At 44.0% G+C, this 24,888-nt stretch overlaps 1 protein-coding gene and 1 long non-coding RNA gene across 3 annotated transcripts in view; one reads left to right on the forward strand and one right to left on the reverse strand.

Annotated features, from left to right (window-relative positions):
• The window catches only part of LOC111768064 (uncharacterized), a 34,973-nt gene extending 19,410 nt beyond the window's left edge, over positions 1 to 15,563 (forward strand). The window contains exons 1-3 of one of the 2 annotated variants that reach the window (XR_011425975.1): positions 1,550 to 1,777; positions 11,884 to 12,015; positions 14,951 to 15,563. This is a non-coding gene — a long non-coding RNA (uncharacterized lncRNA). Of the gene's footprint in view, positions 1 to 1,549; positions 1,778 to 11,883; positions 12,016 to 14,950 lie in introns of those variants that run through there. The other variant, XR_011425974.1, reaches the window with a different exon arrangement.
• Positions 15,564 to 17,480: 1,917 nt separating this feature from the next.
• On the reverse strand, positions 17,481 to 24,370 carry LOC111771739 (uncharacterized protein C2orf78-like). Its single transcript, XM_070235314.1, has 3 exons — positions 24,242 to 24,370; positions 20,389 to 21,150; positions 17,481 to 19,519 (listed from the first exon to the last, which is right to left on the reverse strand). The coding sequence occupies exons 1-3, from the start codon at positions 24,246 to 24,248 to the stop codon at positions 17,649 to 17,651; spliced, it is 2,640 nt and encodes an 879-aa protein (XP_070091415.1). The 5' UTR covers positions 24,249 to 24,370; the 3' UTR covers positions 17,481 to 17,648.
• Between the last annotated feature and the right edge of the window lie 518 nt (positions 24,371 to 24,888).

Here is a 24,888-nt window from a genome sequence, read left to right on the forward strand (position 1 = left end):
CTGGAAGGCCTACACTTTGCTGGTTCCCATAGTTTCTAAAAAGCGTTTAATGCTTAAGTCTGTATTTTCTTGTGTCAACTGAGTGTGTTCCCACCCCAAGCTTGTGTCATTTAGCAAATGGGAAGTGCAAGACCCATATAGCCTTTCTAGATTCTGATCGATGTATGTCACATTTTCTGTAGTCATGTCTATAGACGTTTGTACCGGATGTACTTTTAGGCCACTACACACCTGTTGGATATTACTTTTCATAGACTCCAAAGGAATATTTTATAATGTAGCACCAAACTTGAATGTACTGAGTTGTAATTTTGCAAACGATGGTGTGCTCACATATGTCGTTCTTTTTCCAGATAGCAATTTACTAATATTGATCCATGTTTAATAATGTAGAAGATTTCCGAATTGTAAGTGCTTGGGCATTCGAACTTGGTTGCACTATGATTGTCCCAGAAATGTTAAACCTAGTGATCTTTTTGCCGTTCGTTCATTCCTTTATTTTAGAACTCTGATCTTTCTGACCCTCTGTTTACCTAGCACTGAAATGGCTGTAAAGATTATTAACAGTGTTTGTAAGATATTTTCAGAAAGTAGAAAATAGTAAATAAACCTTTGCTATTAGAATTATCTACGGTTTAATCTGAAATTTAGTGCCCCTTCTGCCTTCAGACCTGTTGTAGGACGTGGTGTTCTTTGCTGTTCCCCTTGTAGCCAGATTAAGGGTTTTTCTAACAGGTACTGCTCCCTGTGCCTGATACTGTGTGGAAATTGTAGCCTTGAGATCCACTCTTATCACTCTCAGTTATTTTTTGGTATTTCCTACAATATACATACCATCACCCTCTAGCTGATACCTGGCACAGGATAGGAATCCAATAAAGTTGCACTGTAAGTGGGAGGGTAGGTCGTTACAATGGTTTTGGAGGGTAATTAGACAGTACTTTTCAAAATTTTAAGTTTGCATGTCCTCTTTCTAGTAATTCTACTTCTAAGAATTTAAAAGTAGCTGTATTCATGCACGAGGGTGTTCACATTGCAGTCCGTCTGTAACAGAGGACAAAAAACCGGAAACCAACTAAAAGTCCATCAGTATTGGACTCATCATGTGAATTATGGTAAATTATAAGCAATGTAATACTATGCAAGCATTAACAAGAATAGAATGGATGTATGAATAAATGGACTGGGAAGTTCAGTGTCCAGGGTTGACTGTAGAATGTATAGAGTATGCTGCTTTTACACGAAATCGAGTCTATGCATATAGGTACAAAGAAATATTTATATAAAATATACGAGTGAATGTAAGCACTTGGAAAATATCAGGACAACCACACAAGGAACTGGGGAAGTGGGAAAAAACCTTTCATTCCATGTCCCATATTGCTTGAAATCTCAAGGCCTTGACAAACGTGCAGTGATCTGCATGAGCTGTAGTTCTGTCCTCAAGCGAAGGAGGGCGCTGTGGCCACCAGAGTCCTGTTTACTAACCCAGCTTCTCAGGCCGCCGGCGTGGTGACGTCATCAGGATGGGAAGCAGCGCCTGCGCAGTAGTAAGGATGATGGTTGCCTAGATTGCCACCGAGGTGCTTGCAGTTGGGGGACTTGTTCTGTTCCCGAGCGCCCTGGACAGGGCACTTTCTCGCTGTTGGCATTCGATGGTCAGCATCTTGGGCCCGCATGAGACAGTGGTTTCATACCTGCCACGCCCAGTCCAGGGACCCTACTTGTCCGGGCGTTCTTCAGCCAAGAGGAAGGGTGGAAACCATGTCCCCGAAAGGTAATAAGCCTTGGCTCCTGGGCTCGGTCCTGCCGCCTTTTAGCTCCTGGGCCTGGGCGTCGTCCACTGGGGTCTCTGTCTGTCACTGTTGCCGCTGCAGGGCTCTTGGCCCCTCTGCCCTTGCTCGGAGGCACTGACTGGCTGGCTGCTCGCCAGCAGTAGCCGAAACAAACAAGTCTGAGATGTTCTGATTTCTCCCCATCCTTTTGAAAACAAGGCTGTGGCCATTGCTGCTCTGGTATGAGGCATACGGACTGCTTTTTAGGATGGTCTGTCAATGCTGGGGACAGGACTTAATTATCCCAACTGAGTCCTGCTCGATTCCTCAAATCGTGTTGTTTTGGCGCGGAAAATGTGAGCAATAAGAGCTAAGTTTGAGTGAAAAAGCCCTCCAGTACTGTTCAACTTTCTACGGAAAATGTTGGATTGTGTTGCGTCCAGGAATCACAAAGGGCACCTGGTGCTTCTCACCAGGTCTCATTGGAGAGATCTTCCTCTATAGTTCAAATGATTGACTGTGAAACTTTGCCTTTGAGACCTTCGTTTCCTCCATCTCATGCCTCACGAAGTCCACTTCATCTTATCTCCTGAATATCTTGGAATGTGTCACCTTCTTTCCCTCAGCATCCTCTTACAGAACTTGCCTGATCTTTTGCGTTTAGGTCCTGACTAGTGTGCATGTATCTACTCTCCTTTCCTTCCAAGCCATTCTTCACACAGGAACTCTTTTTAATAGGCGAGTTGGAACATTGATCAGAAGCATGGCTCAAAAGGATTGTTTCAGAATAAAAGCGAACTCTTGACTCTGACCTTGAAGAGTCTCCCTGGTCTAGAATCCTCTCTGCTTCTTCAGCCCCGTCTTGTGCCCCTTTTGCCCTCACTTTCTATCCTTCAGATTCACTGAGTTAGTTTCAGTTAATTCTCCCCGATCCTATAGAAGTTAGCTCAAATACTGCTTTTCACTGTAACTCCTAGCACTGAGTGAAGTTCACAGCCCCTTTTCCATTGGATATTCTTTCAAAATATGAACTTGAAGTTGTGCACTGATTGTGTTTGATGGCATCAGTTGTATGAGAGTTAAAAATAAACCATGAAGTGAAATAATTGAATTTAAACGATTTCAACTCTGGGACAACATAAAGCACACTAACATTTGTAGTATAGATGTCCTAGAAGGAGAAAAGAGAGACAAAGCAGCAGAGAATCTATCTGAAGGAAGAAAAGCTGAAAACTTTCCTAACCTAAGGAAGGATACTGATGGGGCTGAGAGCAGGCCGCTCCAAGGTGTGCCACTCTGGTATGCGGACTATTTCGAGCTGAAGACAATGAAGCCTCAAAAGACCCAGAAAGAGCATCTGACCTTCCCCCAAGCTGCCTAAAGAAATTTAAAATAAAGGTTGTCTCCAGGACAGGCCATCACCGTAGATAACTATCTAGGACACTTGGGGGGATCCTTGCTAAGTCCACTCTTATCAAAGTCCTGCTTATCAAACTTCTGCATTCCATCTCTATGACGATTGTCTTTCTCCCCCTTGAAGCCCCAGATCATTATGTGCTCCTTGCCTGTAGCTGAGGGTACTTAAACGGGTGGACTCAGCCAGATGGCCGAGTTACTCAGTTTACCCTGAGTTTCTCCCATGTATACATGCTATTAAATTTTGTTTGATTTTCTCTTGCTAACCTGCCTCTTTGATTATTTGGCCAGCCATAAGAACCTTGAGGAAAGGCTGTGGGGGGGAATTCTCCCACTTCCCCGACAATACAAACAGCCAGGCACAGAAAGCACAGAGTGCACCAAGCAAAATAAACCCATGAGGCCCAGACCAAGACACGTTATAATTAAAATATCCAAAATTAGAGATAAAAAGAGAATCCTAAAAACTGTGAGAGAAAGGCAGTAAGCACATATAAAGGAAACCCCATAAGGCTATCAGCTGACTTCTCAGCCAAGAGATTAGAGGCTAGCCAGGAGTGGCATGATATTTAAGGTGCTGAAAGGAAAAAATCTATACCCAAGAATACCCGGCAAGGTTATCATTCAGCATGGAAGGAGAGATAGAGTTTGCCAAACAAGCAAAAATTAAAGGAGTTTATCACCAAGAAACCAGTTCTACAAGAAACGCTAAAGGACCTTATTTAAATGAGAAAGAGAAGACCACAATAGGAATAAGAAAATTATCCCCAAAAAAGGCAATGAAATCATTGGTAAAGGCAAAAATACAGTAAAAGTAGCAGATCAGCCACCTATGAAGATAATACAAAGGTCAAGAGACACAAGTACTAAAATTACCTATTTCAATGATAACAAGGTAATGGATACACACAAAATAAGATGTTAGATATGATATCAAAAAGAAAATGGGGGAGGAGGGGAGTAAAAGAGTAGAGTTTTCAGAAAGAAGTCAAACTAAAGAGGCCTTCAACTCAATATAGATTGCTGTATACCTAGATTATTATATATGAACCTCATGGTAATCACAAACCAGAAGCCTATAATAAATACACAAATAATTAAGAGAAAGGAACCCAAACATAATATTAAAGACAGCCATGAAACCACAAGGGAAGAGAGCAAGAGAAAAAGAAAGGAACAGAGAAGAACTACTAAAACACCCAGAAAAAAAGTAAAAAAGTGGTAATAAGTACATATTTATCAATAGCTGCTTTAAATGTCAATGGACTAAATGTTCCAATCGAAAGGCATAGGATGGCCAATTAGATAAAATAATAAGACTGAGACATATGCTGTACATCAGAGACACACACTTCAGACCCTCGCAAACTGAAAGTAAAAGGATGGAAAGAGCTACTCCATGCAAATGGCAAAGAAAATAAAGCTGGGATAGCAATACTTGTATCAGACAAAATAGACTTTGAAACAAAAACTGTAATGAGACAAAAAAGGGCACTACGTAATGATAAAGGAAACAATCCGACAAGAGGATATAAGACTTGTAAATACCTGTGCACCCAACATAGCAGCACCTAAGTATATAAAGCAATTATTAACAGACATAAAAGGAGAAATAGACGGTGACAGAATAATAGTAGGGGACGTTAACACTCCACTTACACCGAAGGATAGATCATCCAAACAGAAGATCCATAAGGAAATGTTGGCCTTAAAAAACACATTAGACCAGATGGACTTAATAGATATATATAGAACATTTGATCCCAAAACCGCAGAATACACGTTCTTTTCCAATGCACGTGGAATGTTCTCCAGGATAGATCGCATATTAGGCCACAAGACAAGTCTCAACAAATTTAAGAAGATTGAAATAATACCAAGCATCTTCTCTGACCACAAAGGTATGAAACTAGAGATCAACTACAGGAAGAAAATCAGAAAAGCCACTAATTTGTCAAGATTAACCCTAATGCTACTGAGCAACAGTTGGGTCAATGAATAAATCAAAGGAGAAATCAAAAATACCTGGAGACAAATGAAAGTGAAAATACGACACGCCAAGATCTATGGGATACAGCAAAAGCAGTTCTAACAGAGAAGTGTATAGCAATTCAGGCCTACCTCAACAAACAAGAAAATTCCCAAATAAACCATCTAATGGTGCGCCAAAAGGACCTGGAAAGAGAAGAACAAACAAAGCCAAACTCAGTAGAAGGAAGCAAATAATAAACATCAGGGCAGAAATAAATGACATAGAGACTAAAAGAACAATAGAAAAAAATCAGTTAAACCAAGAACTGGTTCTTTGAAAAGATAAAATTGACAAACTTTTAGCTAGACTCACCAAAAAACCAAAGAAGTCTCAAATAAATACAATTAGAAATGAAAAAGGAGACATTACAGTGGGCACCTCAGAAATACAAATGATCATAAGAGAATACTATGAAAAGCGACACACCAACAAATTGGATAATCTAGGAGAAATGAATAAATTCTTAGACTCATACAACCTGCCAAAACTGAATCGAGAAGAAATCGAGAATTTGAATAGACCAATGACCGGTAAGGAGACGGAAACAGTGATCAAAAACCTCCCCAAAAATAAAAGACTGGGACCAGATGTCTTCCCTGGTGAATTCTACCAAGCATTCGAAGAAGACTTAGTACTCGTCCTCAAACTCTTCCAAAAAATTGAAGAGGAGAGGAAGCTTCCTGAGAAGCCAACATTACCCTGAAACCAAAACCAGACAAGGACAACAACAAAAAAAAGAAGATTACAGGCCAACATCACTGATGAACATTGATTCAAAAATCCTCAACAAAATATTAGCAAATTGAATACAACAATACATTAAAAAGATCATACACCATAATCAAGTAGGATGTATTTCAGGGATACAGGGATGGTTCAACATCTGCAAATCAATCATCGTGATACACCACATTAACAAAATGAAGAAGAAAAATCACATGACCATCACAATAGACTCAGAGAAAGCATTTGACAGGATACGGCATCCATTTATGATAAAAACTGTGAATAAAAAGAAAGTACCTCAACGTAATAAAGGCCATTTATGACAAACCCACAGCAAATATCATTCTCAATGGAGAAAAACTGAACGCTATCCCTCTAAAAACAGGAAGCAGACAGGGATGCCCACTTTCACCACTCTTATTTAACATAGTATTGGAAGTCTTAGCCAGAGCAATCAGGCAAGAAAAAGAAACAAAAGGGATCCAAATTGGAAAAGAAGAGGTGAAATTGTCACTATTTGCAGATGACATGATTTTATATATAGAACAACCTAAAGAATTCAGTAAAAAAACTTTTAGAAGCAATAAATGAATATGGTCAAGTTGTACGATACAAAATCAACATACAAAAATCCATTGTGTTGCTATACACTAACAGTGAAGTAGCAGAAGGAGAAATTAAGAATACCATCCCATCTACAACTGCAACAAAAAGAGTAAAGTATCTAGGAATAAGCTTAACCAAAGTGAAAGATCTGTACACTGAAAACTATAAAACCTTGCTGAAAGAAATTGAAGAAGACACAAAGAAATGGAAAGATATTCCATGCTCTTGGACTTGAAGAATTAACATAGTTAAAATGTCCATACTTCCTAAGGCAGTCTACATTTTCCATGCAATCCCTATCAAAGTTCCAGCGACATTTTTCACAGAAATAGAACAAAGAATCCTAATATTTATATGGAACAACAAAAGACCCCGAATACCCAAAGGGATCCTGAGAAAAAAGAACAAAGTTGGAAGTGCCACACTCCCTGATTTCAAAATATGCTAAAAAACTGTAGTAACCAAAACAGCATGGTACTGGCACAAAAACAGACACACAGGTCAATGGAACAGAATCGAGAGCCCAGAAAGAAACCCACACATCTATGGACAGCTAATTTTTGACAAGGGAGCCAAGAACATACAAAAGAGAAAAGAAAGTCTCTTCAATAAGTGGTGTTGGGAGAACTGAACGGCCACATGCGAAAGAGTGAAAGTAGACCATTATCTTACACCATGCACAAACATTAACTCAAAATAGATTGACTTGAATGTAAGCCCTGGAACCATTAAACTTCTAGAAGAAAACATAGGCAGTACACCCTGTGACATCGGTCTTAGCAGGATATTTTCAAGTACCTTGTCTGACTGGGCAAGGGAAACAATAGAAAAAATAAACAAATGGGACCACATCAAACTAAAAGCCTTCTGCACAGCAAAGGAAACCATCAACAAAACGTAAAGGGAACCTAACAATTGGGAGAACATACTTGCAAATCATATATCTGTTAAGGAGTTAATATCCAAAATATACAAAGAACTCGTACGTCTCAACAACAGAAAAACTAACAACCCAATTGAAAAATGGGCGAAAGATCTGAATAGACATTTCTCCAAAGAAGATATACAGATGGCCAACAGGCACATGGGAAGATGCTCAACATCATTAACTATCAGGGAAATGCAAATCAAAACTCCGATGAGGTGTCACCTCACTCCGGTCAGAATGGCTATAATGAACAAGACAGGAAACAATAAGTGTTGGAGAGGATGTGGAGAGAAGGGAACCCTCCTACACTGCTGGTGGGAGTGCAAACTGCTGCAGCCACTGGGGAAAACAGTATGGAGATTCCTCAAAATCTTAAGAATAGATCTACCATATGATTCAGCTGTTCTACTTCTGAGTATTTGTCCAAAGAACGTGAAACACAAATGCATAAAGATACATGCACCCCTATGTTCATCGGAGCATCATTCACAGTAGCCAAGACTTGGAAGCAACTTAGGTGCCCATCAAGGGATGAATGGATAAATGAAGATTGGTATGTATACACAATAGAGTACTACTCAGCCATAAGAAATGATGAAATCCGGCCATTTATGACAACGTGAGTGGACCCTGAGGGTATTATGCTAAGTGAAATAAGTCAGAGGGAGAAAGTCAAAACCCGTGTGATCTCATTCATAAGTAGAAGATAAAACAATGAAAATCAAACACAGAGAAACAGAGATTGGATTGGTGGTTACCAGAGGGGGAAAGGGGAGGGAGAAGTGGGTAATTAGGCATACATGTGTGGTGATAGATCGTAATTAGCCTTTGGGTGGCTCGATTCATGATGTAATCTACACAGAAAGCAAAATATATAATGATGTATACCAGTAACTTGTCTAATGTTACAAACCAATGTCTCCGCAATAAAATAATAATAATAATAAAACAATTTCAGTCAGCATGGGAGTATTGATGAACCTTAGCATTCGGGACTGGGCTGGGTTATCAGGGATACAGAAGGGCTGGCCATCTGTGTCTTCGACCTTGTTTGTGGAGACGTTTGCTCTGTTTTGTTGCCTTGTATCTGTTTTGAAGATGGGAAAGAAGGAAAAAGGGGAGAACAGGTGGTTACTAGGTGGGGTTGAAGAAGGGGAGCAGCAGGATGCCAAGCAGAGCAGAGGGGACCCACTGTGTGGGCTGTGAATTCCACTTTCAAGGAGCCTCATTCTACACAGGGAGACAGGCTAATGTCAAATTTGGCTCACAAAAAGTGTGTTACTAGGTGGAAAGAGTGTCTCCCAGTTGGACACCAGATGCTGGGGACTCATTTCATTGCTTTCAAAGTTCTTTTGAAAAGATAAGCAAAGGTTGATTTAGCATTCTTTCAGAAATCTGAATTCACTGTGTAGAGCTGTATCCTCAACCCTGTCTCACTCCGTTTCCCCTTTTTATAGCAGATACTTTGTAATATCCTCTTTACTCTCCTGAAGTGAAATTCTTAGATATATACAACCTGCTTCCATATTTAAGTTTAAGAAAAAAAGTCAATGCCGTGCTCTGACTATAATATAAAGGATAAGTAAAATAAAGTAATTTAGAATAGAGTAAGAAGTATTTACATTTCCATATGTCAATGCTTGGGCATGACTTTGCTGAAAATAAAGAAATCGTCAGTTATTTGCGCCATGAATGCCAAAGCTGCCCGTGCTCACTGATCTGGGTGGGTATGTTGCCTAGTGGCAGGAGTTTCAATGGTTGTGAGCTGTGCTTAGTAGATTTCCAAAGAAAACAAAGTACAGTCTTCACTAGGATGACAAGGTGACTGCTGTCCCGGACATTCAATGTCCGTGAAAACTGCGAAGAAACCCTTTGTGTTTACGTGTGAAATGGAGTCAAGTTCTAAGGCTTAGATACTTTTGAACAGTTTTTACACCTCTATGGATGTTGACTAGCACGTTCAAAAGTCACCCAGGTGTGAGACCCTGTTGTGGGGATGTTTTGAATTTGGCAAGATGTCTGGTATCCGTGACCCTCACCCACTAAACGCCAGTAAGACGCCCTCACTCCCGTCATCACAACCAAAAAAATGCCCTGGATCAGCAAGGTCAGGCTTTCAGTATGGAAACTGAAAAATTGTGTTTCTCTTTTAACTAAAAAAGGGAATATGTGGGGAAAGCATTTGACCGACTTAAAAAAGGTGAGAAGAGATTCCATGTCTCGTTACCCTGCCCGGCACAGTGTGGATTAGTGTCAGGAAGAGCCCACTTTGACTGTATTGGGAATTTATTTAATTTGTGTCTCATAGGTCAGGGTTTCTTTCTTCTTCACCTACTCTGTCAATTCTTCTGCATCTCTGAACTTAAACGTTAGTGATTTCATAGATAAACAAATGGTTCTGATTCACATCCAGCAACACCAAGCTTAGTGTTTGACACATCGTAGCTACTTCCCAGTCGTTGTTGAATGAGTGAACTGACGGCCCACCCCCAGCGCCACAGGCATTGGCGGTGCCTGTGAATTTCCTCCTCCTCTCCGCGATTGTCCTCACTCCTCGGTCCCTGCTCCACGGTCTCTCCAAGGGGATCCTGAGGTTCCCCCCGGTCCCTGCTTAGCTCCTTTTCTGCAAGGACATCAGCAGGGAGAAGCAGGAAGACTCTTCAGTCTCCTTTCCTCCACACAGCCAACATCTTTCCTGTGTGACGTGGTTATAGGAAGCCTCCTCTAGTTCTGTGTGCACAAGGTGTTCTCTTCAGTGTTGGGACTGTTTAAGGCGCCATCAAGGGGATTGCGAAGCTGCAGGGCCACTCCCAGTGCAGTCCCTGTTCACGCAGTAGAGGTAGGGAGATGAATGACCCCTGCGTGGCAGTGGAATGGGACAAGGTGTCCTGGGTGTTTGAGGGAAGTCACCCAAGGCAAAGCTGCCTCAGTACCTGGCAGTCGAGTGTCAGGCACAGTGGACTGTCAAGTGGCAAATGATGTGTCACAGAAATGTCACAGCAGAAATGCCTAGGAATGGAAAGGAGGGGGAAATGACAACAGACAGGGTTAATCAAGGAAGGCTTCCTAAGCGGTTTGTGACTAAATGAGTTACCTCAGGTTGGCTGTTGTTCAGATAGCTGGAGACGGTAATGATCCTCCAGCTCCAAGTCTGGAAGAAACTGACAGGAGAGATTGTACGCCTTGTTGTAATTAACACAGTCTTCAAACCTTTCGCAGTGTTCGGTGGAAGACTCAGCATCGTAGATCTGTCAGATCTGCCTAAGTTAATTTGTAAATTTAGCATCATCTCATATCATCTGATTCTAAAGCTCGTATAGCAAAAGAAACTTACATCACCAGGAAAATTCTGAAAAGGAAGAAGGTAGAAAAGGGTTGCCTAGCCCTACCAAATGTTAAGCCATACTAGAAGTGTTGCTGGAGCACAGGGGATTTTTCGGGTGGTGAAGCTAATCTGTCTGATACTCTAGGGGTAAATGCATGTCATTGTACATTGGCCAAAGCCCATAGATTATACAACACAGAGTGACCCGTGACGTGAGCTATGGACTTTGATAATGATGTGTCAATGTTGCTTCATTGATTACAACAAATGGAGCACACTGGTATGGCATGGTGATGGTGGGAAAGGCTGTGTAGGGTGAAGGAGAGATGGTTAAAGTGAGAACTCTTTACTTTCTGCTCCGTTTTACTATGAAGCTAAAACTGCTCTACAAATGAGTCTATTACTTTTTTACTTTTAATATTTTTTGTGAGGAAGACTGGCCCTGAGCTAACGTCTCTGCCAGTCTTCCTCTGTTTTGTGTGGGATGCTGCCACAGTGTGGCTTGATGAGCGGTGCTGGGTCCACACCCTGGATCCCAAACTGCAAACCCCGGGCCACCGAAGTAGAGCTGGTGAACTTAAGCACTACGCCACCAGGCCGACCACCTCTGTCAGTTTTTTAAAAGATGCGTTGCTGGCCCTTGAGTAACCACAGATCAGTGGAACAGAGTACATAAATAAGATAAATACATAAAAGAATATTTAGCACTAAGAGCCATCCTTCATTTATTTAGATATTCTAGGAGTATTTATAAGTGCCTACTCATAGGCACTCCGCTTGGAGCTGGAGGTACAGTGGTGGACAACACTGATGTGGTCCCTGCCTTCTGGGAGTTTACAGTCTGGTTAGGTACCCCCGTGACACAAATACAGAAATAAATCTCTAGAAGTGAGCTTATTTTCTTCCGTCTAATCTCTGGGGGAAAAGATTGTAATCTAGCTTGTAACTTCCAGAAGAGTGGAAACTTTCCTCTGAATCGCACTGTATGTTAGCATCATAGGGCTTGAATGAATGACGATATAAGAAAGGATTTGAAGCACACATTTGCTGTTTCTTATTTCATTCTCTCTGACAGAGTTTGGAAAAGAATCTTGTTGTAGAAGAATGTTGTTACCCCTTGGATGTTTCCAGCAAAATCTGAGAGCAGAGTGAAGAACTTGGACTGATTATTGATGTAACACACACTCCCCACTAATACAAACCAGAGGTAAATGGAACCCTTAATTGAAAGGAAGCGTCTTCATTCTTATGGTATAATAAGCATAGTAATTCAGTAGTTGTAATCCTGGCCTTCTCTCATGGGTAGTATTTCAAAAAGGGAACCAAGTGCTTTCCTTAATTACGCTTTTCTAATTGCTACCTGAAAAAGAGAGTAAAGATGTGAATTGAAATATAATATTTGGCAATAACCTCTGTATGTGCTTAAGAAATTCTATGAACTTCCATGTTCTATACATATTTATGAAATATATATTATAAAAAATATATACATATATTTTTGCTGAGGAAGATTTCTCCCTGAGATAACATACGTGGCCGCGCTTCCTCTTCTTTTGCCTGAGGAAGATGAGCCCCGAGCTAACATCTGTGCCAGTCTTCCTCTGTTTTGTATGTGGGTCAGTGCTACAGCATGGCTGATGAGTGGTGTGGGTCCGTGCCTTAGATCTGAATTCGTGAACTGAGGCCACCGAAGCAGAGCCCACTAAGCTTAACCACTACGCCACGGGGACGGCCCCCCGTTCTATATTTTCAAAGTAAAGTGGACTTCTAGTAAGAACAGTAGTAGCCTAAAGAAAAGAATGGAGTATCCATGGTATCTTCAGTACTTATTTTGGGCAGTTGTGAGAGCACGTGTAAGTATCTTGATAGAAGACAGTTCTCTAAGTTTTATGCTTTCGTTTCCTAATATCTTTGGATATAATAGTGAAACACATATGTTCTGTTGGCCTGTGTGGCATTATCAGTGGGAAAGAATTATCCTTCTTCTAGGCAGTTCCACAGCCTTGGGAAACAATAACACCTAATGTCTGTAAACATTTGTACAGGCCTACCTCACAGATATCACAGGTTCTGTTCCAGGTCACGGAATAAAGTGAATATCGCAATAAAGCGAGTCAGACTAATGATTTGGTTTCCCAGTGCATGTAGAAGTTATGTGTACACGATACCATAGTCTGTTAAGTTTGCAATAGTATTATATCTAAAGGGACATCATACATAGCTGAAGTAAATAATACCTTATTGCTTAAAAATATGAACCATCATCTGAGCCTTCAGCAAGTTGTAATCGTGTTGCTGATGGAGGGTCTCATAAGAAATGCAGCGTCTGTGAAGCACGGTAGAGCGAAGCACAGTACAGTGAGGTAGGCCTGTACAGCAGCTGCCATTTAAAAAGTGCGTGCACACACGTTAAGTCAGTGAATCCGCACAGCAGGCCTTTGCTGATGAAGTGGGAGTGGTACTAACGTCCCCTCCTGAGTGCTTCCTCTGCACTGAGCCTGGAGCATAGACGGTGACAGAGATTCATTTCACAGATGATGAAACTGAGGCCCAGAAAAGGAAGAATTGAAACTTGAACTCCGGTATTCCTTGTTTTTGTTTTTGTTTTCTTTAACTGTAGTAAAGTGTACGTAAGCAATATTTATCATTTTAACCATTCATAAGTGTACAATTCAGTGGCATTAAGTGCACTCATGATGTTGTGCAGCTGTCACCACTGCCTGTAAGCAAACGGTTTTCATCATCCTCAACAAAAGCTCTGTCACCATGAAAAACTAACAGCCCCATTTCCCCTCCCCCAGCCCCTGGTGACCTCTATTCTACTTCACGTCTCCGTGAATTTGCCTATTCTAGGTGCCTCATGTTAGCGGAATCCGACATATTTTTCCTTCGGTATCTGGCTTATTTCACTGAACATAATGTTTTCTAGGTTCATCCATGTTGCAGCATGTAACAAAATGTTATTCCTTTTTAGGGCTGAATAGCATTCCATTGTGCGTACATACCACATTTTGTGTATCCATTCGTCTGTTGATGGACACTTGGGTTGTTTCTACCTTTTGGCCCTTATGCATCATGCTGCTGTGAGCATTGTGTACAAACATTTGTTCAAATCCCTGCTTTGAATTCTTTTGAATGTATAGGTGGGAGTAGAGATGTTGGATCGTGTAGAAGTTCTACGTTTAACCTTTGAGAAAGCGCCAAAAAGTCTTCTACAGTGTCATCCTGTTTTAACAATTAACACAAATTTTAAGCATTTGCAGGAGCAGACATAATGGTGTGGTGTTCGTGGACCAGCCGTGAACTCCTTCAGCTTGAATATTTATCAGCTGATGGCTGTCGTGTCTCCTCTCTACCCCTCCCTGTTTCACCCTATTCCATAGTTTTTTAAGCAGATCCCCAATATCATATACTTTCACTTGTTCATCTTTGATATATACATTTAAAATGTCAGAGTTTTGTTCCTTAATATCCTGGTTTATTATTAAATATCCAGTCAGCGCTCAAATTCGCAGTTGTCTCCTAAATGTCATAGAAATTGTTTTGAAGAGTTTGAGTTAGGTCTAAGTTAGGGCCACACTTGGCGTTTGATTGTTAGGTCTCGGATGTCTGATTTAATCTATGGGTTCTCCTTCCATGTCTCTGTCCACTTTCTTTGTCTTTTTTTCTTAATAACTTTACTTTTTGAAGATACCAGGCAGTTTGTCCTATCTGAAGATGACATTACAAATAATACAAGAGTGAATGAACACAATGGATAATGTCTTAAGAGAAATAAGAGAAGGAGGAAATTTTAAAAATTCTATAAGAAGAGAAAAAGAATTCTAGAGAAATGCCAAATATTAGAGATAAGCAAAAAAGTCAGGCCAACTCTGAAAATAGTAATTCCAACACATGTAAGAATTTGGTGTAGCATAAAAATGATATTTCAAATCAGTGGACACATTAGTGAGTAAACTGTGATACTTCCACGTTGGAGTGTAAATCACCTCTCTGGAAGGATCCGCAGCGTGGCAAAAGTAAATGTGTCTAAGGGAGGAGGGAAATGGGTGGCCGGGGAACTTGGGGAGAAGGGTGAATTTCCATTGAATCCCCTTTTGTACCTTTCTCACGTTCTCTCCTGTGAATCTATTACCTCTGAGGTCTGCCTGCCTGAGTTGAAACCCCAGCTGCCCCAGTTGCTGCCTCTTCACCTTGGGCCAGTTCTTGACACTCTCCAAGTCTGTCTCCTTATGGGCGAAATGGGGTGAGTGACTTCGTGGTGCTTCGTGACACAATATAAGCTCTCATTAAATGTAAATGACCAGCAGAAACAACACAAATGTCCATGAACTGAGGAAAGCATAAACAAGTGTGGTGGCTCCATTATGCAGTCATACAAAGGAATGAAAGACTGACACACACTACAACGTGGATGGACGTTGAAAAACCTTCTGCTAAGTGAAAGAAGCCAGACACAAAGGTCACGTATTGTGGTATATTTCAGATGTGTGAAATGTCCAGAAAAGGCAAGTCCGTAAAGATAGAAAGCAGATGAGTGGTTGCCGGGTCTGGAGAGAGGAGGGGGTGAGGAGCAGCCTCTAATGGTTAAGAGGGTTTCTTTTAGGGGTGATGAAAATGTGATGGGTTTGATAATGCTGGTGGTTGCCTGAGCTTGTGAATGTACTAAATGCCACTGAATTTAGAGTTTCAAAAGGTGAGTTTTCTGGCATGTGAATTATATCTCAATAAAAATAATTTTAGAAATGTAAATTACCAATTTTCCCACGGTAATTATTTACTGTTCACATCACTCCCCTCCAACCACTGCATTCCCTTGTATGCCTCCTGTCCCCCACGCTTCCCCTGCTCAGCCCCTCCAGGTGCCCCACAAGACTTCCCAGGGAGTGACTCTGGACCCTTGGGCACACAAGTCCTGTGCGGGTGGAGCCGCGACCCAGGGCACAGGCACACCCACCACTCTCCCGCAGTGTGACGGACGCTTCCGGCAGGTTTTTCTCATGTGGTTTGGAGGACAGTGATGTTGAGAAAAGGTGGCGACAGGCCAGGTGGATTCAGGAGGACCTGGCAGGTCTCTCACGTCAATACTTATGAACAGACGCTTTTCTGAGGCAAATATACGAGTGGGCAGCAGGCTCATGAAAAGGCATGAAACATGACTAATTTTTAGGAAAGGGCATTCAAAACCAAAGTGAGCTACCACCTCCCGCCCGTCAGAAGGGCTATTATGAGAAAAACAAGAAATAGCAAGTGTTGGAAGGGTGTGGAGCAAAGGGAACCCTCATATAGTGCAGGTCAGAATGTAAATTGGTACAGCCACTGTGGAACAGAGAATGCAGATTCCTGAAAAAATTGAAAATAAGACTACCATATGACCCAGCTATTCCACTTGTGGGTGTTTATCGAAAGGACGTGGAAACACTAATTGGCAAAGATAGATGCGCCCGTATGTTGGTTGCATCATTATTCACAATAGCCAAGACTTGGAAACAACCTCCTAAGGGCCCACTGAGAGATGAATGGATAAAGAAGATGTGGTATATATACAATGGAATCCTACTCAGTTATCAAAAGCATGAAATCTTGCCATTTGCAACAACATGAGTGAACCCTGAGGGTGTCACGCTAAGTGAAATGGGTCAGATGGAGAAAGACGTATACCTAATACTTCACTCATATGTGGAAGATAAACAAACACATAGATACCAGAGGGGAAAGCGGGGGAGGAGGAGGAAAGGGGTAAGGGGCAGATGTGTAGGACGATGTATGGCAATTGGACCTTGGGTGGGAAAACGACATAGTCTGTACAGAGGGGAAATAGAATGAAGTACATCTAAAAAAAAGTTTAGGCCCCGCTCCAGAAGTTTGATCTCATCCACCAGTAACGTCTGGATGCTGTGCTCTGAAAGCCAGCCTGGTCGCCAGCAGGCGTTAGCAAATACTGAGCACTGCTGGCATGCAGGTCTCAAGTTGAGGCCTTGCTCCTCCGCAGGCAGTGTGACTGCAGCCCACTGCGGAACGTCAGTAGTAAAGCGGCTCAGTGACCCTGGCCTTGCGTGTGGTTGCAAAGGTTAACTGAAGTAGTGGGCTCGTGGGCCTGGTGCACAGAAGTTGAGGAAATTTCTCTGCCTGCCCTGTCCTGCTGCAGCAGCTCCCATGGGGAGGCTCCTGTTATCAGCTGCCCCCAAGGTAACTCAGCCCTGGCCATTCATCCCGTAGATTCCCCTTTGATTTATACTGACCGTCCCCAGCCGTAGTCATCCATGGATGAAGTGACCCAAGCCTTTTGGAAGGTGTCCTGAATCTCTTGTTTTCCAAAACACCGATGTGGTGGTCGTGAGCCATAAGACCAGCCTCCCTGAGAGACTTTTTACATTTCTCCTGGTCAACCTAGACTCATCGGCTGCCGTCTTCAACTCTATTCCAATTTTACTCTTTTAACGCTCCCCTCAGGCCCTGCTTCTGACTTCTGTCATTCACGACTCCTGCTTCTTTTTCTAAACCCCTCAAATCTCTCCCCTTTGGGCCTCCCCAGCCCTGCACCCAATTATGGCCTCTTTCGTCAGTTCGTCTCCCTTTTCCCTCATTCTCCTGTCCAACTTCACTTTTCTTTTCTCCTGAAGAATTGGGTTCCCTCCCACCCCCATCACAGAAAAAACACAGTTAACAGCATTTCCAAACACAGAAGGCTTCTTTATTCCTCATCTATTCATTCTAGTACTTTATTTACTGTCTTACTAAGTTTTTAAATATATCAAAATAAATAAGAGAAGTCTATCTATCTGTCTATCTCTGGAAAAACAACTGGTCCCCAAAGGGGCACCAAGAGCCCTAGCAGCCTTATATCGCGTAGCCGTAGTATCGAGAAATTTCCATTTCTTTTTCCCTCTCAGTGAAAAACTGCACTTTCCCCCGAGAGGTGTACTTGGCAGCCTTCTCACGCTCCTGTTGAGCCTGCCTCTTCATGGCCTCCCGCTCTGGCCTCTGTTCCTGTGTGATGGGCTCTGACATCACTGGCCCTGGAATGTCGGGTTTCCTCCATGGAATTGGTTGCCTGCTGAAATCCTCCAGTAGATACTGGGCGGGAGGCTTGGGCGGGGCCTGGAGCATGGGCACAGCAGTGGCAACGGGCTCCTGCTGGAGAGAAGTGCAAGATGCTGTTCTGTAAGGTGCAGGCCTTGAAGCAGGACACTGAGGGACGCTAGGCCGGGTGGGGTTGGTCCAACCTGGTCGAGCGGGGTTGGTGGAAATTGGCCGAGCTGGTCTGGCAGGACCTGTCAAAGATGCAGGAGCTGGGTGGCTGGAATTGACTGCAGTTGGTTGAGCTGAGTTGGTGGAAGCAGGCCGGGCAGGGTCTGCCACAGCAGGCCGATGTGAGGCCAGAGCCTGTGGCCTCCGAGGAACAGGTCGAGCTGGAGGCTTGTCCACGGACAGAAAAGGCAAAGGTACCAACCTGACCTTCCCAGGAGGTGGCAGCTCGTCCCGGGATGGAGGTGGACACTCCTTTTCAGCACTGCTCTCTGCTTTCTGGGCTTTGACTTGAGTTTCCTCAGGACACTGACCCTCCAGTGGTTTATCCAGCCACGGTTTGATAGCTGGGCTGGGCTGGGGGTGTTTGGGGTTGCTGGAGGTTCCCAGGGCCCGGGAGGAAGAGGGCCCGGTGTTCTTCTCACTCTTCCTCCCCAGAGCATGAAACACCTGCACCGACTCCAACATGTGCCGGCCGAGGCTGGTTCGAGGCCGCCTAAAGGTTTCTTGGCTCAGCTCGGGCTGATTCTTCCTCCGCTTCATCTTGGGCATCATTGGCTTCTCTTCCACCCTGACTTCAGTCCCTGACTGCCGACTCTCTCCGGCTTTCTTGGGGTTGTTTCCTCTGGTCCTCTTGGTCCTTTCCTGCCCATGGCTCTTAGTTGTACTGATCCTGCTGGGTGCAGCTTTCTGAGGTTTGCTGTTGGAGTGCTCGGCCTCGTTCTCAGGAGCCCTGTCTCCCCCTGACAGGCACTCCGGGTCCTTTGGCTGGATTTTGGCCTTGGGAGCACCATCGAGAGGCTCAGAGGCCTGATGTTTGTTCTTCCTGGTGTACTCGGAGGCAGCCTTTCTGCCACTTATCTTTTGCTGCAGCTGGATGGACTCGATGGCTCCTGTGTCTTTGGCTTGGCTCAGCTCGGGGCCTTGGGGTTGATCAAGGTCTTTCAAGGGGTCGAATAGTTGGGGAAGGTGACCATCCTCCATCAGTGTAGCGATGTCTGCAAAGCCACCGCTAGCCTCGGTCCCGTTGTCCAGTGTCCCTTGGCCCTCAAGACTCAGGCTACCCTTTCCCAGATCAGCGTTTTCGGAAGCAGGGTGGTCCTCTGGTCCGAGGGGATCGATGCAGGCCAGGAGCTGGAGAATATCAGGAATTTCTAAAGGCTGTAGTAGAGGCTCTTGGTTTTGTATTGGGATCTGGTCGGGATCCAGGGGCTTTGCAAGTTTGGTGTTAAACTCATCCCAGTTCTTTGGATTTGGAGACAGTGCCAGGAGGTCACTGTTAGACGTCTTGTCTGGAGCTGTCAGTGACACGTCCCCAAGCTCAGCTGGTGGGTCACTCTGCAGCATCTGGGTATTTCTGCTACTGCAGGATTTGGGGAATTCTGGAGCTTGCTGTAGGTAAATTTTCTGGCTTGGCGGTTGCAGCCCCAGGGAAGTCTCCATCCCCAGGGACGTTTCCACCACTACAAAGGAAGCAAGGATGAAGTGAGTCCTCGGTGGGTGAGGTGTTCCCCCCTAGACACCAGTGCAGCAACCACGTCCCTTCCCCCGATGGGCAAGGCGTTTCTCCTGGCTCTTAAGGATCATGGACAGTGCCCTGTGCTAGGAGGTAAGAGGCGAGTGTTCTGGTTCTTACTGGTGATCATTGGATGTCATTGTCCCTTGGCTTTCTTTCTATTTCATAGGGTTGTCATAGGAGCAATAAAAAGTAAAAGAGAGTTTTATACTATGAGACATTTCACAAGTCCTAACATTCTCCTATAGAGTCTTTTTGATGCTGTCCATTTTCCCGGGAGAATGAGAACACGTCACACTGTGGACGAGGAGAGGGAGCGGAGCTCTTTCCGATGGAATATATGAGCAAGGACAGATTCCTAGCCTGCTGAATTTTGACAGCGTCTCGGGACAGAAGGGCTTATTCCTGGTATGAGTGAACAAAGTGAGGGAAAGTTTGCGTGTCTCTATCATAGTGATAGTTCTGACAGGCCTTCCCAGGAGACTAACCCCGTAAATCGGCAGAGGGAGTCCATTTGTATGTGGTGGAGTAGGGCACTTAGCAGCTGGGGTAGTGAGAGATATGGGGTCCCTTGGTGTGCTCTTGGGGTTCTCAGCCATGTAGCATAGATGAGCATTACAGTGTCCCCCCTGCCCCCCTGTATGAGGTGTTCTTATGTCGAGTCTGAAATGGGGAGCACTGAGCGAGGGTAGTGTTCACTCATGTCTCAGGACTTCAGTTCTACCTGTCTGTGGCCTCACCGCTTCCCGGCTGCAGATTTGACCCTGATTTTGGATGCAGACCTCCTTTCTCTGCCTTCTTGCTGTTTGTACTCACCTTGAAATCTGGTTTGTGGGATGGCTGGAGCAGACGCAGCGTAGTAGACCCCAGAGGTGGAGGCTGGTGGAAGGCCATGTGTGGGCTGAATCTCCTTTAGTACCAACACCATTTCTGGTTGAGGAGCAGAGGCCCCGGCTCCTGTGTAGGACACAGAGCCGTAGGACTGCAGGCAGGGGCCAAGTTCTCCAGACAGCAGAGGCCCCAGTGTGCCGTGACCACAGTAGTACACCTGGCTTCCTTCCTGGTAGGGAAGTGACAGGCTGTGTCCCTGATTTGGAACCCGAGATGGTGTTCCCTGAACAAGGCTGGTGGAAAGAGATGGATACAGTGGGACCGGGTTATTGGCACCTGAAGTTCTGTCATACTGTGCTGCCATATACATGGAAGAAACCGCTGTGTCGTGGCCAGTGACAGTCAGAGTGCAGTCTCCGAGTGAAGAGGACTCCTGTGCAGTGCTTCCTGGGACACCCCACTCAAAGAGACCCGGATAGGAAGCAGCTGAGGTGGAGCTCTGGCTCTGGCCAGTCACTCCAGACAGCGTGGTTGTGCTAGAATGTTGGTAAAGGTAGGCGCTGCCCATGAGTGGCTGGGAAGAGGTGCCCGAGGCTGATGGCAGTAGCCATCCTGAACTGACGGCTGGAGCAGAGACTCTGGAGAAATTGCAGACACTTCCTGCTAGGGAAGCTGCATCGCTCAGCACAGGAAGAGAGAGCTGCAGGGAGTTTGGAGTTCCAAGTAAGGATGGATTCTGGAAATTTTCTGTAGGGAACAAGAGGGTGAAGAAAAACTCAGTGAGACTGATCAACTCTGACAATGTCTGAGGAGCAGCATCATCTCAAGGTTGCTGCATGAGGAAGCCTCTCATCCCAGTGCTCACTGAGACAGCAAACACCCACGCCTTTATGGTGGTTGTAAGGGCGGGAGGAGTTTGTTCCTTTCTGTGTAACTGCCTGTGCTCCCAGCTGCGGCAGAGATGTGCAGAAGCCCCACGTGGTGTGGGTCACACCTTGTTGTCTAGGCTGGAAGCCCCCTTCTCCCTGCCCATCCTTCCCTTGAGCCTCCCCTAGTCCTGACTCGTCTACTCTTTGCTAGCATTGAAGCACTTGAAACTAGAACGTCCTCAGAGATGCTCTGTTCTGACGTTCTCCTGGTACGAGTGAGGAGACTGAGGCTCAGAGAGGTCAGCTGGAGTGGTCCGATTCTCCCATTATGGCAGCATCATCACCAGGTCACAGAGCCTAAGTCTCCTGACTTCTTGCCAGGACTCTGCTCTGACTGTTCCACTACCAGAACCCGGGAGAAGGAGACCTCCTAATAAGGTGTTTTCTTGGTCCCTTAGAAAACAGTGCAGCTGTTACCACTGTCTCTTCAGGGTCTGTTTGCTCGTGCTGTTCACGTGCTGTTCCCTAGAGTTCACCCAGTAGTCAGTCCGGGTGGTAGGTGTAAAGGGTCACTCTTACCCTCTTCAAGCCTGGTTTCTGATCCTACCTCCACAGGATTGCCTGAGGGTGTGCATCCCAAGAAGTGCTTTTTGAAAGAAAACAGTAATTTAATCTCCCTGAGCTTCAGGTTACTCATCTGTAGTTACAATAACAAGAGCAACAACAATAATAGTAATTCATACATGAATTCATATAGGACATATCTGTTATCTGGAGGAAGATATGATAAGTTCTGTGAAAAATCATGGAAAACATTTATCAAGGAAGTAAAAAGAACCATATAGATATTCATAAAAACTGCGTTATGCAGCAAGCAACAAAGCAGAATCAGTTTACTGATAAATGTAGTTCTGTATCATATACGCTTTGTCATGAAAGTGAATATTGCCGGCTCCATTGTAGTGAATACTATTTACCAAAACCAGCCCGAGAAGAAGGTGATTTTGAATGAATTCCTAGCCAGTACGTGCAGACAGAGTAGATCAGTAAAAGTGGCCTAAAAGGCATCAAAATGCTATCAATGTGAATGTATAGCTGGCCACAATATAAGCAGACAGATATTTCAGTGAAAACTGGTACAAAGCAGAGAGCAACATCCTAAGTGTAAAGGAATTCCGTTGTTGTGCTCGTTCTTATTTCTCTGACCATGAGCCGCAAGGAACAGCTAGTAAGCCTAGAAATCCATACTTCAATTAGTATAACCACATAGATGCAGAAGAGAGTACTTAAAAGGTATCAGGAAGGTTTTTCTATTTATCCTAAAACCTCAATTATCATCACCTTCAAGATCCAGGAAGGGGTCATCCCCAAAGACTAAAACCACCGTCATCGCTAGAATCCAACTTTTAAAAATTTAATGTAGGAAAACCCGAAGGATGCCACAAAATTGTCTGAGATAAATGTGGAGTCAGAGATGGGGCACTTGAGTTTTGCTTTTTCTTCTCGGGCAGCTTACATCTAGAAAGAGATGGTGGCCGTTTCTCAGTGCGCGCTCTATGTCAGGAAGAAAATGTTTATAAAGATGAAAAGCAGCCTTGACTTGGAACCTACGTATCACACACAGGAATTAATCCTTCTGATTCAAGTTAGAGGATATTATTTGTTAGAAACTTATGTTTTATTTTTAATGGGCAAAACCTCTACATAGTTAAAAAATGAGAATGAAGGGGCTGGCCCCGTGGCCGAGTGGTTAAGTTCGCGCGCTCCGCTGCAGGCGGCCCAGTGTTTCGTTGGTTGGAATCCTGGGCGCGGACATCACACTGCTCATGAAACCACGCTCAGGCAGCATCCCACATGCCACAACTAGAAGGACCCACAATGAAGAATATACAACTATGTACTGGGGGGCTTTGGGGAGAAAAAGGAAAAAAATAAAATCTTAAAAGAAAAATGAGAATGAAATAAAACACTAGAAATTCTGTTGCCTCCAGCCGTCTGGATAAGCACTTTATCAATTTCTGGATTATAGGAAGTGTCATTTCTAAAAGATCTCTGAAATGTTTATATTCAAACTCTCAGGTGCCGTCCGCGTTCAGAGAGGCAAGAGAAAAAAGCAAACAAGCGAGTCTGAGTCTGAGAAGCTGCTTTGCCTGGCGATGCCCTGTTCTGCCTCACTGGCCTTCCTCGGCTATGAATGTGAGCGTTTGCTGAAGTCAACTGTGCTTCGCCCTGCTCTGAGCACATTTCACTCTGTGCTCTTCCTGCTGCAATTGAAAATCTTTGGTTCCTTCAGCATGTCATGCCAAACCACGTCTTTTTCCTGGAGAGCTCCTCCTCGCTCTCCTCCTCATTCTTCTATTTTATCCTCCCTCTAGGTTCCTGTTGGCCTGTGCTGATGAAAACAATCCTCAACTTCCTGACCTTTGAAGACTAGTCCCCCTATAGCCCAGTACTCTCCATTGTCTCTTCCTACTTTTTTTTTTTTTCACCTCATTTAGGTAGATAACTCCAAACATGGGCATATTGCCTTGTGAACAGCACTAAATTTAAAATACTACAGTTGAAATTTCAGTGGAGGGAGACCATTACAGATGAAACCTTTGGGGATATACTGCTAACTTCCTGCATCACCTAGATTTCTCTCTGTTTCTGTGGAAACACCCTCAAGAAGTCTCTGATTTCATTTCTACCTGGGTGACCTTTAAGATTCAATATTAGAAAAGAAAAGGAGCAGAAGGAACCACAGTTGTAATATCCTGATGTGAGAGATGAGAGAAAACAGAGTTTGTGAGAGAGTCAACGACTTGTCCAAAGTCCTACAGCTCATAAATGTCAAAGTCAAAACTTAAATTAGGTCCCCAGGTTTACTTCAATACTTTCCTCCCATTATTCTCTGCTACATTAGAATCTACTACCAAATTTAGGGGCAAAAATACATAACGGAACACTTAAAAAGTTAGTTTCCTTGCCTGACATGGCGAGAAAAGAAGAGGAAGCATCAACCGCAGATCCAAGAGATGAGGAGACGATACCAGAGGAAGTCTGAGTGGCTGCCGTCAAAGAGCGGTGTGTCCAGTATGAAGGTCACTGGTCACACTGGTCGCTTGCGATGATCCAAATTTATTTACAGACAACTCCATGGAAACCCCAAGATTCTAGCAGGTGGCAGTAGGTCTAGGGGGAGAATGATGTCACAGAGCAGGCAGTTCAAAGGTACGAGACAGCCAATAGGGCGGCCAGATTCCCCACAAGAAGATGGGATTGGGTGGAGGGAGTCGGGGGAGAGCTACAGCAGCACCTGCATGGCTGAGCTCTGGGGAGGTGACATCCTAGGAGCCACGTGTGCTAGTCTCTCTTCCCCAGGCTCTTATGTTAGGGAATCCTCTCAACGTTCCTTATAGATGTTCATTAATGTAATTAACTCATAGTTCTTTGTATTCTATGAATTATACTTTATAACATATATTGTACATTAGTAATTACATGTACAGTTAGTTAATATCCTTAGAGAGGAAGGAAAAGGACATCTAGGTTGACCTATTACCGTTGTTCTGAAATCCTACCAGGTGATCTAACGGTGAACTTACTGCAGGTTTTAAGGAGCAAAGGAAAGGAT

The sequence above is a fragment of the Equus caballus genome, chromosome 15 (genome assembly GCF_041296265.1).
Source record: "Equus caballus isolate H_3958 breed thoroughbred chromosome 15, TB-T2T, whole genome shotgun sequence".
Taxonomy (NCBI): Eukaryota; Metazoa; Chordata; class Mammalia; order Perissodactyla; family Equidae; genus Equus; species Equus caballus.

Coding starts and splice junctions, on each gene's coding strand:
- LOC111771739 (XM_070235314.1), bottom strand. Junction 19,520..20,388: donor CCCACAAACCAGATTTCAAG/GTGAGTACAAAC, acceptor CTTCCTTTGTAG/TGGTGGAAACGTCCCTGGGG.